Source organism: Cavia porcellus, unplaced genomic scaffold (assembly GCF_034190915.1).
Source record: "Cavia porcellus strain 051 isolate PalLab524CR breed Dunkin Hartley unplaced genomic scaffold, mCavPor4.1 scaffold_5, whole genome shotgun sequence".
NCBI lineage: Eukaryota > Metazoa > Chordata > Mammalia > Rodentia > Caviidae > Cavia > Cavia porcellus.
The window spans coordinates 50,119,228-50,136,203 of NW_026947488.1; the positions used below are offsets into that span (position 1 = coordinate 50,119,228).

General features: G+C 43.0%; 1 protein-coding gene across 1 annotated transcript in view; it reads right to left on the reverse strand.

Moving 5' to 3' along the window:
• Positions 1 to 16,976, reverse strand: part of Tmc2 (transmembrane channel like 2) — a 73,463-nt gene that overhangs the window by 18,909 nt on the left and 37,578 nt on the right. Inside the window, exons 10-15 of the mRNA XM_063249476.1 lie at positions 14,901 to 15,089; positions 8,794 to 8,973; positions 7,355 to 7,504; positions 6,200 to 6,328; positions 2,373 to 2,440; positions 1,405 to 1,644 (exon numbers count right to left, since the gene is read on the reverse strand). Coding sequence (XP_063105546.1) covers positions 1,405 to 1,644; positions 2,373 to 2,440; positions 6,200 to 6,328; positions 7,355 to 7,504; positions 8,794 to 8,973; positions 14,901 to 15,089 — 956 coding nt within the window. The remainder of the gene's footprint in view (positions 1 to 1,404; positions 1,645 to 2,372; positions 2,441 to 6,199; positions 6,329 to 7,354; positions 7,505 to 8,793; positions 8,974 to 14,900; positions 15,090 to 16,976) is intronic.

Consider the following 16,976-nt stretch of genomic DNA (forward strand, 5'->3'; position numbering starts at 1 on the left):
TCCTCCTGCCTCAGCCTCCCCAGTGCTACAATTCCAGACGTGTGCCACCACACCTAGCTGTTGGTGGTTTCTGATCAGATGAGTGATGGGAGGGAAGTGGCAGTTGGCCGCTGTGCTTCCCATGAGTTACAGTTTAGGTCATTCCCTCTGATCTGAGTGTAGGGTGTCAGAGCCTTTTCAGGCTGCAGATGAGGCAAAAGGGTGCAGAGCCAGGCATGGCACAGGTCTGCTCATAGTAATGCCCTGGACATAGGTGGCAGCCTGAGGAAAAGGGTTCTGGCACCTGCACCCAGAAATAAGCCAACCTAGCTTCTCTCGCGGGGTTCTCCCATCAGCCCAGCATCTCCAGCCCTCTGTAGCTCATCTGCCTTCACTCTAGACAGACCCCACTCTGTGAGCCCTTGTTTGATCAGATCCTGCTGTGCTGTAACACTCCTGTGAATTCATCCTCTGGGCTTCACTAACTGACGGCTTCATCTAGGGAAGTCCCTTATGAACTGAGCAGCACCTAACCAGTATCTCTCCGTGTGGGCCTCTGTACACTGGTAGGCAGGACTGGCACTAGGGGAAGGTGAGTGCGCCATGGGGTGCACATTTTGAGGAAGCATTTGCTCTGGGTGCTGGACAAATGCAGTTCAGGGCCCCCCTCACCTGCTCACCCCACTTGTGGGCAGAGAGAGGTGTTCAGTGAGGACGGGAGCACTGGCTGTTCACACTGTCCTGGTTCATGATTCCTGAGGACAGCACATCAGGTGAAAAGGTGGCAGAGAAAAGAGACGGTGTGCCTCTTCCTGCTCTAATTCTAGAAACCCTTTTGGTGGAGTCGGTAGAGGACTTTGTTTTCAGAGGGTCACTGTTTGCAAAGATGCACATCAATCTACCTTCTTACTATTGATCTTTTTATATAATATCCAGCCTCCTAAACTATTTCAGCCTAACCCACGGACCTGGCCAGTGCTTTGCAGTGTGGGGGAACCAGGCAGGGGGCTCCGTTGCTGCTACCTCACACTGGATGGCACTTGGGGGTTTCCAGTCATTTCTGCTTCAGCATATTCCCTGCCAGATGTCCTGTGGTAAGATCATCCCAGGTGACAGATTGCCCAATGCTGAAAGGCTATAATCGCACTATCCAATATGTAGACACTATGTGGCTATTTTAATTAAAGTACAATGAAATAAAATTAGAAATTCAGCTTCCTAGTCTCTCATTTCGAGTACCCAGGACACAGGAGAGCAGCACAGACCCAGACCATTTCTACTCTGGCAGAAAATTCTTGGGCAGCACTGACAATTTACCCAAAGCTCTCTGGCCTTTTACAAGCCGATGTGAAACCAGAACCCAAATTCCGAGCCAGGCCTTGTGAGCAGACGCTCTGGTACAACCTGCTCTGCACTGTTCTGCACCTGAACGGGCCGCAGTCAAAGGAGGGCGGCAGGGACATGATGGTGTAGGCCACCGGCAGGAGGCTGAGGAAGAGCACCAGCAGCAGCAGGCCCATGTAGAAGTTGTCGGATCTGGAGGCTTTGAACACACGTTCGTGGGGGACGTTGCTGCTCATCACTGCCCAGCACTGGAAGTACATGGAGGTCAGCAGGCGCAGGACATTAATGCCCACCAGTCCTGGAGCATAAAAGGAGCCCATCCTGGAAGGACAGAAACCGGACGCTCTGCTAGCCTGGTAGCAGGAAAGACGAGGGGAGGAGGGAACAAGGAAACGGGATGGAAGGGTCAGGGGTGAGAAGTGAAGCTGCTTTCCCTGCAGACCTCAAGGCAGGGGCCTCCCATTTAGTGAGGACATTTGTCACTGAGACATACTTTTGGAACAGGGAGGAAGCTGCAGTCTAGGAGAGGGAGACAGCTCCATAATTTGGTTCCTTGTCAGAATTTTACCATCCCACTAGGTGTCAGCAGATCACATAATCCTCGGCCTGTTTCTTCACGGTCTCTGTTGGTTTTGGACAGAGTCCATAGGGAGCCCTCCGCATCTTGAAAGTCTTTGGCTAGTCTCTTTAGTCTCCTCCGGCTCTCTTTCCAGAGCAGGAAGTTCTTCAATTCATTTAGCTCCTCCTTTCTCCTTTTTTCCCTCCCTCTCATCTCTCTCTGTTCCTTCCCACCTTCTTCCTCTCTGTCCTTTTATTTTTCCTTCATCCTTCCTCTCCCTCCTTTCTGTTCCCTTTTTCTCCTTCTCCTCTCTCTCCATCTCTACATTCACAGTAGCATATGCATGAGCCAGAAACTGGCCAGCCTCTCCTGGGCCTGCCCTCTGTTTTTCACATGAAAGAAGGGAGCATAGTGGGGCAGGAGGAGTTGAGGGGCAAGGCCTGGGAGTCTAAGTTTTTGACTCAAAATAGGTGACCCTCAGATAACTCACCAGATCATGCCTTGGTTGAAGATCAAACCCAGCACATTTCCGCTGATGTCAAACTCTGCATATGAGGGCTGGAGCAAAACAGACAGAGTGGGGGTGGCGGGACAGAGAGGGAGAGAGAGAGATAGAAAGAGAGAAAGAGGGGGGGGGGGGGAGAGAGACAGAATGAAAATTAGGTAATATCAACCAAGTCCTAATTTGGGCCAGCTGGCCAACCCAGCGCTCACCTCTCCCAAAGACCATGCTATGGTAGCCAGAGAAAAATTTTAGGTTCATAGTTCTGTTTCTTAAAATGTTTTCAACTTTTAAAGAAAGGTTTTGAAATTCTCAAAGCTGAAACTTTTTCCAGTTAAAAACATTGGACTGGGCATGATGGCACAGGCCTATAATCCCAGCACTCAGTAGGCTGGGGCAGGAAGATTGCCTCAAGTTCAAGGCTGCAGGGGCTACTTAGAGATTGCAAGGCCAGCCTGAACTACAAAGTGAAACTGTCTAAAAAAAATTGTGAAGCCAGGCGTGGTGGCATACTCCTGTAATCCCAGCACTTGGGAGGCTAAGGCAGGAGGATCTTTGCTAGTTTGAGACTAGTCATGGCTATAAACTGAGCTTAAGGCCAGCCTGAACTGTTTAGTGAGACCCTGTCTCAAAAAAACGACAAAAAAATGATCGTTTTTATCTTTTAGAGACTGTGGGTGACACTGTGTTCTTCGGAGGAACTTAGCCCCTAAAAGAATATTTTATCAGTGCTTTAATTAGAGATCTTGAAACTATCATCAGGGATTAAATCTAATAAATAATAAAACAACTGAGAAATCAAATGAAAAGGTAGCTTTAAAACAAGAAAGAAAGAATAAAGAAAGGAAAGAGCAGTTTCAGATCTTCAATGTGACTGATTTTTGGAGTTTTGGTGTTTTATCAAATATTTGGAAGAACATAAGTAGCATTTGTGGGCCCTGAGGAGCTGGGGGTCCTCATGAAGCAGGCTTACATCTGCTTCACAGCTTTCTTCCAGAAATGGAGACTCAGGGAGACACGAGTAAGAAGGGCAACGACAAGGCAGGAAGGAGGTAGGAAGATCAGGACAGCGTGGATCAGAGGAGGGAATCCTCGCAGGCCAGATCTCCAAGGTTAGATTTTAGGAAATTAGATTTCAGCATTCAAGAAAAACTTAGCTACTGAGTTTTGTGTCCAGTTTAGGAAAATTTTCCTTACCCTCAAGACTGCAAGTTGATATGTGCTTTCTTTTAGAGATTTATTATTTTTTTAATGTTTAAAATTTCAATTCACCTATAATTTATGTAGGTGAAATAGCAAAAAGTGCCCAGCCATTATACCTCAGTTCCTGTTACAGCCCCTGTTACTCCTGTTTCCCAGAAGCGGCAGCTCCCCGGGAAGCACGTTGTAAGATTCCACAGCTGACAAGCACTCTGCCTTTGTATTCTGCTCTGCTACCCCATAAAAACCTCCTTCCCTGAGCCTATGGGCAACTTCCTTGGGAAGAATCCCAGTCGGGACACTGATGTAACATAGCTGAGTCTTGCCTCGAAATCTGGGTGCCACTCAGTTCTTGGTCATAGTTGTATTGCTACAAAATGAATGAGGAATACAGTCTCCTCTCCATCCCTGGCTCACTTTTATGTAATCGTTCTTTTTCCCACTGTTTTTAGCATCAAACCCACCTATCTCAGCCTCTCTAGTGCTGGGATTACAAGTGTGTACCATCCCACTTAGTTTTTCCCACTGATTTTAAAGGTTCCATTTATTTAGCAGCACAATTTGGGATAGCTAAATCTTGGAAACAACCAAATGCCAATCAACTGCAGAGTGGATGAAAAAATGTGGTATTTTTATACAGTGGAATACCACTCAGCTATAAAAAAGGATGGTCTTGAGGTCTTCACAGGTAAATGGAGGCAACTTGAGAATATCCTCATTAGTGAAATAAACAAGACTCACATAAGTAAATATCACATTGTCTCTCTAGTGTAAAAAATAATAAAAACTGACAGAATAATGGGATTCAAAAAGTATAATAGATATTATAAAAGTGAAAGGGAAGGAAAGTACTTCAAAGGATATAATGGTATGTAGAGTGCGTAAGATAGATGACCATATTACTGAGTTCTGTTGGATCATTGAACAGAAGGGTTTGCACTGCTAATGTCTGAGTGTCTAGCCACTTTTTATGCTTTGATTTTGTGACTTTGTCAACTATTTTTTAAGACAACAATGGGTAATGTATCAACTAGTGATTTTATGATGCTAATTTTTAAAAATTTGGTATTGTTCTACTTTTTTTGTTTTTCTATTTTTTAAAATTTTCTTTTCTTCTTTTTCTTTGAAAAAAAGAGAATAATATGAATATAACTACCATTATTAAATTTCTTTCATTCTGTTTTGAAAACCTATATTGTTACTGTTTTGGGTTTGCTGTTATTTATCTTCTGCTTTTTGTTTTTATTTTCTGACTTTTTTCTTTTTAAAATAAAAAGATAAAATTTATCTTAACCTTTAAAAAAATAAAGATTCCCTTTATTATATAAGTGGGCAGCCTTTATCCTATATAAAGTATATCTATTTTTGGAATTTCTATTCTGTTCCATTGATAAATTTGCTTATTTTATTATAACTTTATAATATGTCAATATAATTATAGGCTTAGTTTGTTTTATTCTCTTTTCTAAAAGATTTTCCTAGATAGTTCATGTACTTTTTTTTCAGTCAATCCTGAGCATTGAACCCGTATTGTCATGTAAGCTAGGAAAGCACTGTACCACTGAGCTACACTCTAGCCCTTTTTGCCATTTTATTCAGACAAGGTCTTGCTACATTGCCCAGCTTCCTCAAACCTTTAATCCTCCTGCTTCAGCCTCTCTATTGTAGCTAGGATTATAAGTGTGTGCCACTGCACCTGGTCCCACATGCTTATTTTTAAAGTAAACTTTAATGTAACATTGGAATCTTGTTGAATTTAAGAATCAGTATGAGGACATCTTAGCATGTGTGTCTTCCTATCAAAGATGTCATCATCTTTGAGCATGACACTCTTTCATTCTCATTCTCCAACCAGATTAGGAAATTTTCCCTGCTGCTGAGGAATTTACTAGGTTTGTTTAAAACTAGTGATGGACTAAAAGAAAAACATATGTGAGAAATCTGTTCCAGCACCCTTAGCTGGGACAGGCACCGTACTGCAGCCCAGGATGAGGGCTATGTAGGCAACCAAGGTAGGGAACCTCTCACCAGGAGCTCACCAGGGATTAGTGAGTGGGTCAGTAGAGGGGAATAGAAAAGACACATATAGGACAAACTAGTGAGCCAAAGGTTCTGCCAGATCATAGAAGGTCACTGCAGAGAGGAAATGATGCATATTTAGGATGAATAGTTTACTAGGTAGGTAGGTGGAAAGAGTAAAGGTCAAAAGAGGTTTCTCAAATCATAACCCTGAAGACACCACAGTGGTTATTGTTCAGGATTTTCTAAGACATTCATGTGCATCCTAGGACTTCAGCCTTCCTAGTGAGAGTCGATGCCACTCAGACTATTTCTACTAGTCATCCGGTCAGTGCTGAAGTGTGTGGTCCACATTTTCCCAAGGCTGAAAGCCTCCACTTCTGATATAAGATCACACTGGGAAAACCCAGAGTTACCTCTACAAAGGCAATGAGGGTCCTTAAAGGAAATAAAGCTCAAACACTACACCATGTCACAGAGCAGACCTACATGAAACGTCGAGAGAAAGGAAATGCTCAAGAATGCGTCTGACTGTAGGCATCAGACAGGGTGGTTGAGCCACCCTTCTGCCAGATATCTATGAAACAGTAACCTACAAATCCAGCCTCCAGATCCCAGCACCAGCAGTAATTCATGAACCGGACAAAGCAAGCCCGTACGAAGTCCCCCAGCAGGATGGTGATATATGTTACCAGCATGTCAGACACAGTCAGCCTCATGAATTCCTGCAAGGAGAAGAAAAGGAGAGGTCAGAGTTTGACACTGTTCACTGTAGACTCTTCTCTACACACCTGAATCCATCTGTGACCCAATCCTTCAGGCACAGTGCCAGTGCAGATAAAGGACCAGAGGCTTCGGAGCATGCTTAAACTCCAGCTCTGTGAACTACAAATTATACAGCTTTGGAATAATCCTGAGGCCTCTTGAACTTGAAAATTACATCACTCTTGCAGGGATATTGGGAAACTTAGTGATTATGTATGTAAAGTCACTGGTATGTTGGCAGTGTCTGATGTATCATAGTTATCATAACTAAAACCTAGAGGTTTGCTCCTTGACTATCTCACCTGCTCTGAAATGCCAGTTTTTCCCACTAAGATCTTTCTTTCTTTCTTTCTTTCTTTCCTTTTTTCTTTCTCTCTCTCTCTCTCTCTTTTTCTTTCTTTCTTTCTTTCTTTCTTTCTTTCTTTCTCCTTTCTTGACAGGGTCTGACTATGTAGTTCAGGTCGGCCTTGAACTCACTATGTAGCACAAGACGCCTTGAACTGGCAATGATCCTCCCGCCTTAGCCTTTCAAGTGCTGGGATTACAGCTGTGTGGCACCATAGCTGCTGTCCTCACTAAGACAGAATGTGACCATCAATCACTGGGATGACAGCTGGCTGTCATATTCTATTAATTGGATTTTCCCTTAAAATACAGAGAAAATAAAACACAAGCACATAGCAGGAAAACCAACAGCCAAAAGAATGAAGGTTTCTCCACTTTTATATGGGAATACATAATTTATTTTTTGACAAATTGTGAAGATCTACCAGACCTATCATAATTTTTAAGATGGGATAGATTTGGAGTTCTCAGAGAGCAGTGGGTCTGCTTGATTCACTCTGTATCCTCCAAGACAACTGAGAAATCCTTGCCACGTGAAAGGTTGATGAGTTCTCGAGTTATTCCTCACGTGGAAACATTGGGGAAGGAACAACAAAGCACTGAGAGCAAGGGGCACCTTTTCAGAGAGTGTAACCACTCACAATTCCCACAGCAGTCTCCCAGCAAGAACCCCGGGGCACGTCTGCAGGATGCAGGGGAGGCCGCGGGACACTCGCATTCCAGCCTGAGGAATTGTAATAGTTAAACAGGGTCCAGTGAGTAATGTTCTTTATTTTTGCTTCATTAGAAAGCTAGAACAGAAGATGGAGATGTGGGGTTAGAAAGGGCCGGGGAGGGTCCACCTGCTTTCACAGAAACAACTAAAATCAGCACTGGTCACAGTTCTGCCACACAACCTCTGCCCTGCCTGCCCTGGGCAGAATCTTCCCCAGATGCCCTCCCCAAGCTCTGCATCTGTCTGGGAAAGGCGCAACTGGTTGAAATCTTTGGGTTTTTCCTACAAAGATATTTCCTCCTCTAGGTTAAGATCCATTCTTTTTTGAGGATAATGTGTCTATTGTAGGCACAGAAGACAGTGGTGACACACGTGTGACCAATAGAGCTAGAGCTTTTCTTGGGAGGTTCATGGTCTAGTAAATGACAAAGGTAAACAGATAATGACAGAGCGGAGTGACAAGAGCTGTGGGAAAGTTTCTCTGGGGATGGAAGAATATCTTTATCAGATAGTAGAGACAGGAAGGAGACAGTGACAATTGTGCCATGGCCGGAGGGAGGGGTCTGTGAGGGTGGAGAGAGAGAGACCAGGGAGAATTATGGTCTAGGGAAGCAGAATGAGGTTCAGAAAGATGGAACAGTCTCCTGGGGAAGCAGGGAAGCCATAGCAGAGGGTAGAGCGGTAGGTAAGGACTGGGACCTTCCAACAGTTTCCTGTTAACCTCAGGAAAAAGTTCCTGCAACAAAATAACGAGGAGGGGGCAGGGAGCGGCATCTGTCACTGGGACCTCCCTACCCCCCGTGTCATTTTTCACGTTCCTCCCTCTACTCCATTGTTCAGCCATCCTGCAGTTCCTTCTCACACCAGCCATTCCTCTAATACCTGCTGAGATTTCCTAAGCACTGCTGTACAGCCCTGGGCTTGCTCGCATCACAGGCTGTCCCTCTCACAGCAGGCTATGATGGATGAGTCTGTTCCCAGAATGGACTGCCGCACCCCAGAGCCTGGCCTAATGGGAGCTCTGTAACTGGAATGCACTGGTAAGTGGTTAAGTTGACCACGACTTCCACCTGAGCGGATGACTTAGTCACTTATGGCAGCTAATGAAACAATACAGGAAAGGCTGCAGATAAAATAAGACGGGTACCAAATGATGTATATATGACACGAAAAAAGATACCCTAAGAAAAAGTTAGTCAGGAGCTTTTGTAAAATGTCAGTATTTGTGGTTAATATTCTGGGCATATTTTTCTTAACTTTTCTGAACTTTTATCATTTATTTAACATGAATTATGTATAATTAAATTCTATTTTAAAAGGAAGCATGGTAGGCCCCAGGAACTGGGAAGGAGTTGGAGTTTTTACCTTGAGGTGGACATCATCCATCAGAGCCAAGAGAAATGTGTAGAGGTTCCCCAGGAAGAGGGCAAAGATGCGCCCCAGCTGCCACTTCAGGCCAATACGAGGGTGGTAATTCTCCAATGCAGCGATGGTTTCAAACAGCGGGGGACAAAACATCCCAAGCAGAGACATCACAATCTCTACCTGAGGAATCAGGAAGCCCGAGGTTACTTATTTTGCCCATCTTATTCTTCGGTTGACATCTGTTCACCCCATGACTATCCATCTTCATCTCTCCAGTCCCTTCCTCTGCCTCTGAGGATGTCCTGAGGCAGTGGTGACAAAGCTATGGGACACATGCCACAGCAGGCTGTGTGTATCACTGAAAGCTCTTACACATTTATTGTCACTGTCCTACGGTCTCCACAACCTGCTGCATCACCCTGGCCAAGACATCATTGTGCCACGAAAAGTTGGCCTATACTTGTACATCATAACTGTGCTGCCAGTGATTGTTGTTAGGAATGCTGCTACTAGTTTGATAAAGGAGCAAAATTTCCCAAGTGAGCAAGTGAGGGGATGTATGAGGTGGGGCTTGGTGTTCTATAAGAGTTGTGCACCAGGTAGGAGCCACCCTTATCTCAAGAGTAGTGAGGACAGACAACTGAGCTCACAGGAAGGAACTGACAGGAGAAGCAGGAGTTGGGGTGGGCGCAGTTTTTGGAGCCAGCTCTTGGGATTCGTGTCCCAACTCTGTCACTCGCTGGCTTTGTAACTTTGCACAAGGTACATGACTTCTTTCTGTTTCTTGTTTCTTAGAGGCTAACATGGTGATGGCAGGCTTTAAGAGTCATTGGAGATAATGTATGTAAATAGACTTGCAGAGCCTGATGACTGTTCAATTTTGGCTCTAGTTTTGAGAGAAACTTAGCTTGTATGACTCGATCTGGCTATACGTTCTCTCTGCAACTAAAATCACTTACCCAGTGGGACAGCTCACCCTGAACTGCGGGCCAAACTTCAGGTTGGCCTGTTCTTTTGGGCTAGATTCCCCCACTCTCTCTCACCCCAATGCTTAGCATGGCTTCTCACCCCCGGCCCCCACACCTGCTCATGCAGTTTTTCTCACCTGGAAGCCATCATGGAGTCACTGCCATTCTTTCATATTTTCCTAATATTGTACTCAGCCTAATTCCTGCCTATGCCACAAAATTCCTCTACTTCCCTGCTCTCATGGACACCATTCTTGTTTTTTTTTTTTTTTTTTTTTCTTTTTTTTTTTTGGTCTTTTTTCGTTTTTATCGGTACCAGGGATCGAACTCAAGACTGCCTGCTTGCAAGGCAGGTGTTTACGCCACTGAGCTAAATCCCCAGCCCCACACCATTCTTGTTAACCATCCTTTCTAAAGAAACTGCAGTACTCCTAAAGGCAGACTCTATCTGCAGCATCTTTTGTAACTATCCCACAGCTTAGTGACCCAGGGATGGCTTCACGGAAGGGATATTTTCTGCCTCTGGGTCTATACCTCATTTTTCTTACCCTGTAAAGAGGCACCCAGAGTTCTTGTCTTTCCTGTCTCCTAAACTCATTCTGACCAAGTCAGGATCTACACTGGGACTTCCAGTCTACTGGAGGAATGCCCTAGTTGATGTTCAACTACATTTATCCAGGGTGGGTTTGGGGTAAGGTAATACAATCAAGAATAAGGAACCATAAAGAGACTTGGAGCCAGACAGGCCCTGATTCCAAATTCTGACTCTGCTGCCAACAAGCTGTATGTTTTAATCTAACTAGGCCTCAGATACTTCGTGCAAAAGTGAGGCATGATGGTGCTTCCCATGCTGATATGCTATGATGCATGGGTAGAATAATGCATATACAGAGTCAGAACCAGGGTGGGAATTCAGTTAACAAGTTTTTTCCTTTGTTCTCCCTCTATTTCTTATTTATTGAGTTTGCACTATGAGTGTACTAAATTCTGGAGATACAAAAAAAGCCAAAAAACAAAATAAAAAACAAAACTTCCACATATACACATTCCCTCCATAAAGTCATAAACATTGATGTATCATTATGGCTTGAATCAGAGCTGTTCCTCAAAGGAGGGCATGTGCTCTAGGGTTTGCTGCCAGCCTGTGGCACCATGAGGAGTGGGTGCCACCTTTAGGAGTGGAGCTCATGGGAGTCACTGGAAGGGTGCCTTTGGGTCCTCACCCACCTCCCTCTCTTTGAGCTTCCCGTTCCCCTGCAGTGAGCAGCCTTGCTCTCTCAGACATTCTCTGCCTTGATGCTCACCCTCACCACAGGCTCATTGATAGGGTCAAATGCCTATGGACTGGAACTGCTAAAACCATGAACCAAAATAAATTTCTTTCCTCTTTAGAAGTTGATTATCTCAGGTATTTTATAATAGCAACGAGAAGCTGGCTAACACACACGTAACTGGGTAATCATTATAAAAATAAAAAATGTTAGAAAGGATAGTACATAAAATATGCACTAGAAATAAAGGCACACTATTTAAACTTGGACCTGAAATCATTCACATGAGATGGGAGTGTTCAGCAAAACACACAATGCAGGGGCAGAGGAAGCTTAGTGAAGATGGGGAAGAATGACGGGTGTCTGGCGAGGCAGTCAGGGAAGCCATGGGACCTTTTCCTAAGAGGAAACAGCTTTCTAACGATGGATATAGCTTCACAGTAAAAGTGGTAACTTGGAGTTCTGTGAAGATAGTGATGATTTTTAACATGATTTTTTAAATCTCCCTGAGTTCTTTTTGTTGTTTTGAAACAAGGGCTACCATGTAGTTCAGGCCAGCCTCGGACTCACCATATAGCCCAGGCTGGGTGAGTGCAAAGTCATTCTGGCTTAATCTGAAAATGAGCTGACACAGTCTGGACCTCCTGGACTCTTGACATTTACCATGCTCCCTGCAGAGCGTGGTCCAGGATTAAGGGGAGACTTCTGGGAATAAAGCTGGGACCAAGAAGGCAGGAGGACAACGGAAAGGCAAGAGAAAGTCTAGAGAAGAGATGGGAAGGGGTCAGAGTCAGGAGCGCTCTGAAAGCAGGCCACCATGTTTTTAGAATACATCACAGACCATGGCGAAGAGGGGTCAGCTGATTTAGGAGAGTTTTCCTGACCATGCCTTGCTAAAAGCTCAGGAAAATGAAACTGATACAAAAATGAAGAGTAGAAAAATATTTTCTTTCTTTTTTTTTTTTTTTTCATTTTTTTTTGTCTTTTTCATTTTTATCGGTACCAAGGATCGAACTCACGACTGCCTGCTTGCAAGGCAGGTGCTTATGCCGCTGAGCTAAATCCCCAGCCCCTAGAAAAATATTTTCAAGGTCAAGTCCCATACAAAGTTCCAAGAAAAAGAGAATACAGAGCAGATAAAATCCTTTTAGAGCTGGGCATGGTGGCACATGCTCCTAATCCCAGCGCTCAGGAGATTGAGGCAGGAGGATCACTTCAAATTCGAGGCCAGCCTGGGTTACTATGAAGTGAGTTCAAGGACAGCCTGCAGCACAAAGCGAGACTCTATCTCAACACACACACACACACACACACACACACACACACACACACACACACTCACACACACACACACACACACACACTTTCAGGCATGAAAACATAATAAAATTTTTTTGATATAAAACAGTTCAAAATTACACTGCAGGGCTTTTTTGTTTTGTCTTGGCCTTCTGGAGGCAGGGTTTCATCATGCAGTTCTGGCTGGCTCTCACAGCAGTCTTCTGCCTCAGCCTCCCAAGTGCTGGAGTTACAGGCATGCGCACCATGCCCTGCTGCAGTACTTTTTTTTAAAAACTCAAAGTTATACTGCATTTTAAAAAGCCAAAAGCCAAAATTACATGGCAGTATTAAGAAGAGGTACAGATAAAAAATACAAATAAAAATTAGAAAAATAAATGAGGTGACAAGAGTTAACAATGGAGAAATTAAGTGGAAAATCACTAAAATTGAAGAATGTAACCCAAGGGATCACAAGAAAAAACAAAATAATAATGAAAAGGGAAGCAAAATATGAACAGGTGGAGAATTTTTAAAATAAATGAGATAAAATAAAGGAAAAAAAGTTTTTTTTTTTTTTTTTGGGTATTCAGGATCGAACTCACGACCTTGCGCTCGCAAGGCAGGTGCTTATGCTACTGAGCTAAATCTCTGGCAATGAAAAAGATTTTTAATAAAATTTTTAAAAAATTAAAGAATAAAGAAAGGGGTTAACACAGTTTGAGACAAAATGAGATGTATTGGAGGTAGGCAAAGAAGCTCCAACCCAAGGTTAAATATAGTTTTTGAAGAAAACCCAAACAGTGGAATAAAAAAAAAATTTAAAACCACAATTCAATAATTTGTTTCTTAAGTTGAAAAGATGTGAGTCATCTAGAATTTTTTTAAAAAATGGACAAAACACACTATATCTGAGAATATTGACTCAAAATGACTAGCACACTAAGATATATTGTAGTAAAATTACTGGGCTTTAAAAAAGAAAAAAGAAACTCCTTTGGGTATGTAGGCAAAAGGGAAAAAGTGACTTATAAGGGAAAGAAAATTAGAATATTCGCTGGGAATTTGGCTCAGCAGCCTAAGTCCCCGGCCAGCAAGTGGGAAGTTGAGTTTGATCCTATGTACAAAAAAATTTGGAATAATCACTATTTTTTTGACAGAAATGTTATATGCCAGAAGAAAATAAAGTTTACATTTAAGACACTCAAGGAAGGATTTCATGATTAATAAGACATTTTTTAAGTATAAGTACAAACTTATGAATGTGCAGAATTCAGGAAATAATGTTGCATGAACATTTTCTGGTCTGTTAGAAAACAACTGGCATAAGAGTAAGAGGTTATTGAGTGTGTGCAGGTCAGTTTGGGGAGGCAACTCACAAGATTCCCCTGCTTCCTCCTCTAGACACACCCTGGTCCAGGAGCTCAGCTCTTAGGGGCTCAACTGTGCCTCCGCCTTTAGTTCTTGTGTCGAAGGCCTCAGCCCTGGTGTAGATTATATGTGAATATAGGGCCTTTACAGAGGTAACTGAGGTTCAGTGAAGTTACAAGCCTGGGGTCCAGAGGCAGTAAGATTGGAAGAAGGAGAAGAAGTGACTGGAGTCCTTACAAGAAGACAGAGAAAGATCAAGGCTGCCATGAACAGAGAAAGGGCTGTGTAAGGGTATAGTGAGAACGGTCGCCATCTGTAAGTCAAGGAAAGGAGCCTTGGGAGAAATCAGACTTGTCAACACCTTGACCTTGGACTTCCAGCATCCAGTGAGAAAATAAATTCTTGTTAGTCTGTGGTATTGTTACAGACTGACACTGGCTTCCTGCAAAGGGAGCCTGGGGCCATCTCTTTCTGAGCACAGCTACAAAATCAGGCTGTATACAAGGGCAGGAAGGCTTTGTAACTACCACAGCTGTCAAATTCCCAAAAGAGATTTATGAATTCAACATAATCACATTAAAATGTATTTTATTGAGGCTCTCTGTGGCCAAACTCACTCTACCAGATGTCAAGATATATTAGAAAGCCACAATATATCAGTGTGTTGTTAGCACAGGAGCAGAGAAAGAAAGAAATGGAAGGAAAAGGGCCCAGAATCGCACCCCCATGTGATTTACAGAGTAGAGTACTGCACAGCTGTGAGGAAAGGATCACTTTTTAAACGACTGGTGTTAGAACAACTAGGTTATCCAGGTGATTGACATGCTGATTACAATCTACCTTTACCTAGTTACAAATGTCAGCTCTTAGTGCCTAAGAAGGAACGACTCTTTGTGCAAGATGTTCATGCTGCTTGACTGAAACTGATGTGATTTCACTTTTAAAAATAAGTCCCAGCTGAACACAGTGGCCACATATTTGAAATCTCACACTCTAAGAGGCTGAGACAGAAAGATGATCAATTTAAGTCCTGCCTAGGCAACTTACGAAACTGTGTCTCAAAATTAAAAAATAAAAAGGGCTGGGGATGTAGCTCAGTATGAATACCTTGTACTTAATTTTCAGTCCCACAAGAAACAAACAAAAAAGTCAAGTGATTTAGACATTCAGTAATTATGCTGAACAGCTAAGTTCAGTCCATCAGAGATACCCTTCTCACCTCATTCCTTTCGTACCAGGTGACATTCTGCATTTTGGAAAACTCCTGGGACCTCTTCACCACGAAGTAAATGAGGTACCCACTTCCGCACAAGCAGCAGATGATGAGAAAGTTGGCCAGGACACGAAGAAATCTCGTCAGGTGAATGTTTTCTTCTTTGTTACTCTCTTGTTCATCCACTATGGATTCCTTTGTGTATAAAAACAAGGTGTAATTATGTCAGGCCAGGACCCCACTGAAAACATGGGTACTAAATCCTAGGAAATGCTAATTTCTATATTTTAAAAATAAATGGTAAAGAGGGGGTGATACAATGTTCTGCACACTATGAAGAATTAAAAGAATTAGCTTTTATTTATTTATTTTGGTACCGGAGATCAAACTCACAACCCTGTATTTGCCAAGCAGGTGCTTATGCTGCTGAGCTAAACCCCTGGCCCTAAGAATTAGCTTTTATTTTCTTAAGAAAATATATTTTCTTGTTACTGTTATTTTGTTACATTATGCAAGTAAGATTTATTGAACACTTACTATGTGCCAAATGTGGTCCTAAACACTTTCCATGCATTATCCCTCTTAACCCTAACAGCAAACCAATACAGCAGTCACTGCCGTTCCCATTACAGAGACTGAGGTCCAAGGAGACTTCAGTAACTGTGTAGAACTGCTTGAAGTTAATAAGGCAGAATCAAATTGAATCTTAACAATGCTGAGCCCTCGAATCTAGAGTTCATCAAACCTTTCCTATAAAAGTCTAGAGACTGGGGATATAGCTCAACTGTGCAGAGCCTGCCTGACAAGTGCGAGGCCCTGCTTTTTCTGGTTAAAAAAAGCCCTTTGAGCTGGGTGTGATGGTGCACACCTGTAATTTCAGCATTTGAGAGACTGAGGCAGGAACTGTGAGTTCAAGGCCAGCCAGGGGTACACGGTGAGTTCAAGGCCAGCCTAGACTACATAGCAAGACTCTGCCTAAAAAAAAAGAAAAAAAGTTGAACTTTAAAAATCTAGATAATAAATATTTTGGCCATATGGTCTCTTTTGCAACTACTTAACTATGTCATTATTATATGAAAACAACCATAGACATTGCATAAATAATTGGGCACAGCTTTGTTTTAACACAGTTTTCCCTACAAATGCATGCAGCAGAGTGGATTTGGCCAAGGGCCATGGTCTGTCAACTCCTAATCCAACCCATGAGCATGGTATGTCTCCTCATTTATTTAGTTTCTTAATTTCTTTCAGCTCTGTTACATACTTAGGGAGGTGCTAAATTCATTCCTAGAAGTAATATTTTTGATGCTACTGTATATACCACTTAAGAAGTATCTCCTAACTTTTATTTTTTTTTGTCTTTTTCATTTTTATCGGTACCAGGGATCGAACTCACAACCGTCTGCTTGCAAGGCAGGTGCTTATGCCGCTGAGCTAAATCCCCAGCCCCTCCTAATTGTTTTTTGTTATTATACAAAATACATTGATTTTTGCTTATTATCCTCGTGTTATTCATTGGTAGATCTCTAGACAGAGCTAGGATGAGAAGTGAGGAACTCCAGACACCAACGCACTTGAGAGGACTTCCAGCCAATGATTAGTTACTGGTCTGTGCTCAGGTTTAACTCATCAGGAAATAAGTTACATTAGCTCACGTGATGCTCACAGTATCGCAGTTGTGGCATAAATGTGACCTCTGCCAGGTTTTGGGGGAAAGGGTCTGATAGATCAGACAGCAGAAACACTGAACCAGCAAGCATTTGGAGTGGTTTTTACGTCTCAGGGGGAAGAGCACTACATGCAGTGTGCCAGTACAGCTGCTTCTGTCTTTATTCATTTGCTTACTGTCTGGTTTGTATGAAGAGGGCTGTGGCCCACCTCCAATCTCTTTTGTGAACAAATTAATGGGATAATTGTGTGTGGGTGATAAGAACTATAGTGCTGATTCTTTAATTCCCACACCCTTAGACCAAAGGTCTCAACTCTTCTTAGGTATTTAGATCACTTGGAGAGCTTTAAAAAAATGCCAGGATCCCAATCCAGACCAATTACATAAGAATCTCAGGGGTGGGGACAAGAGAG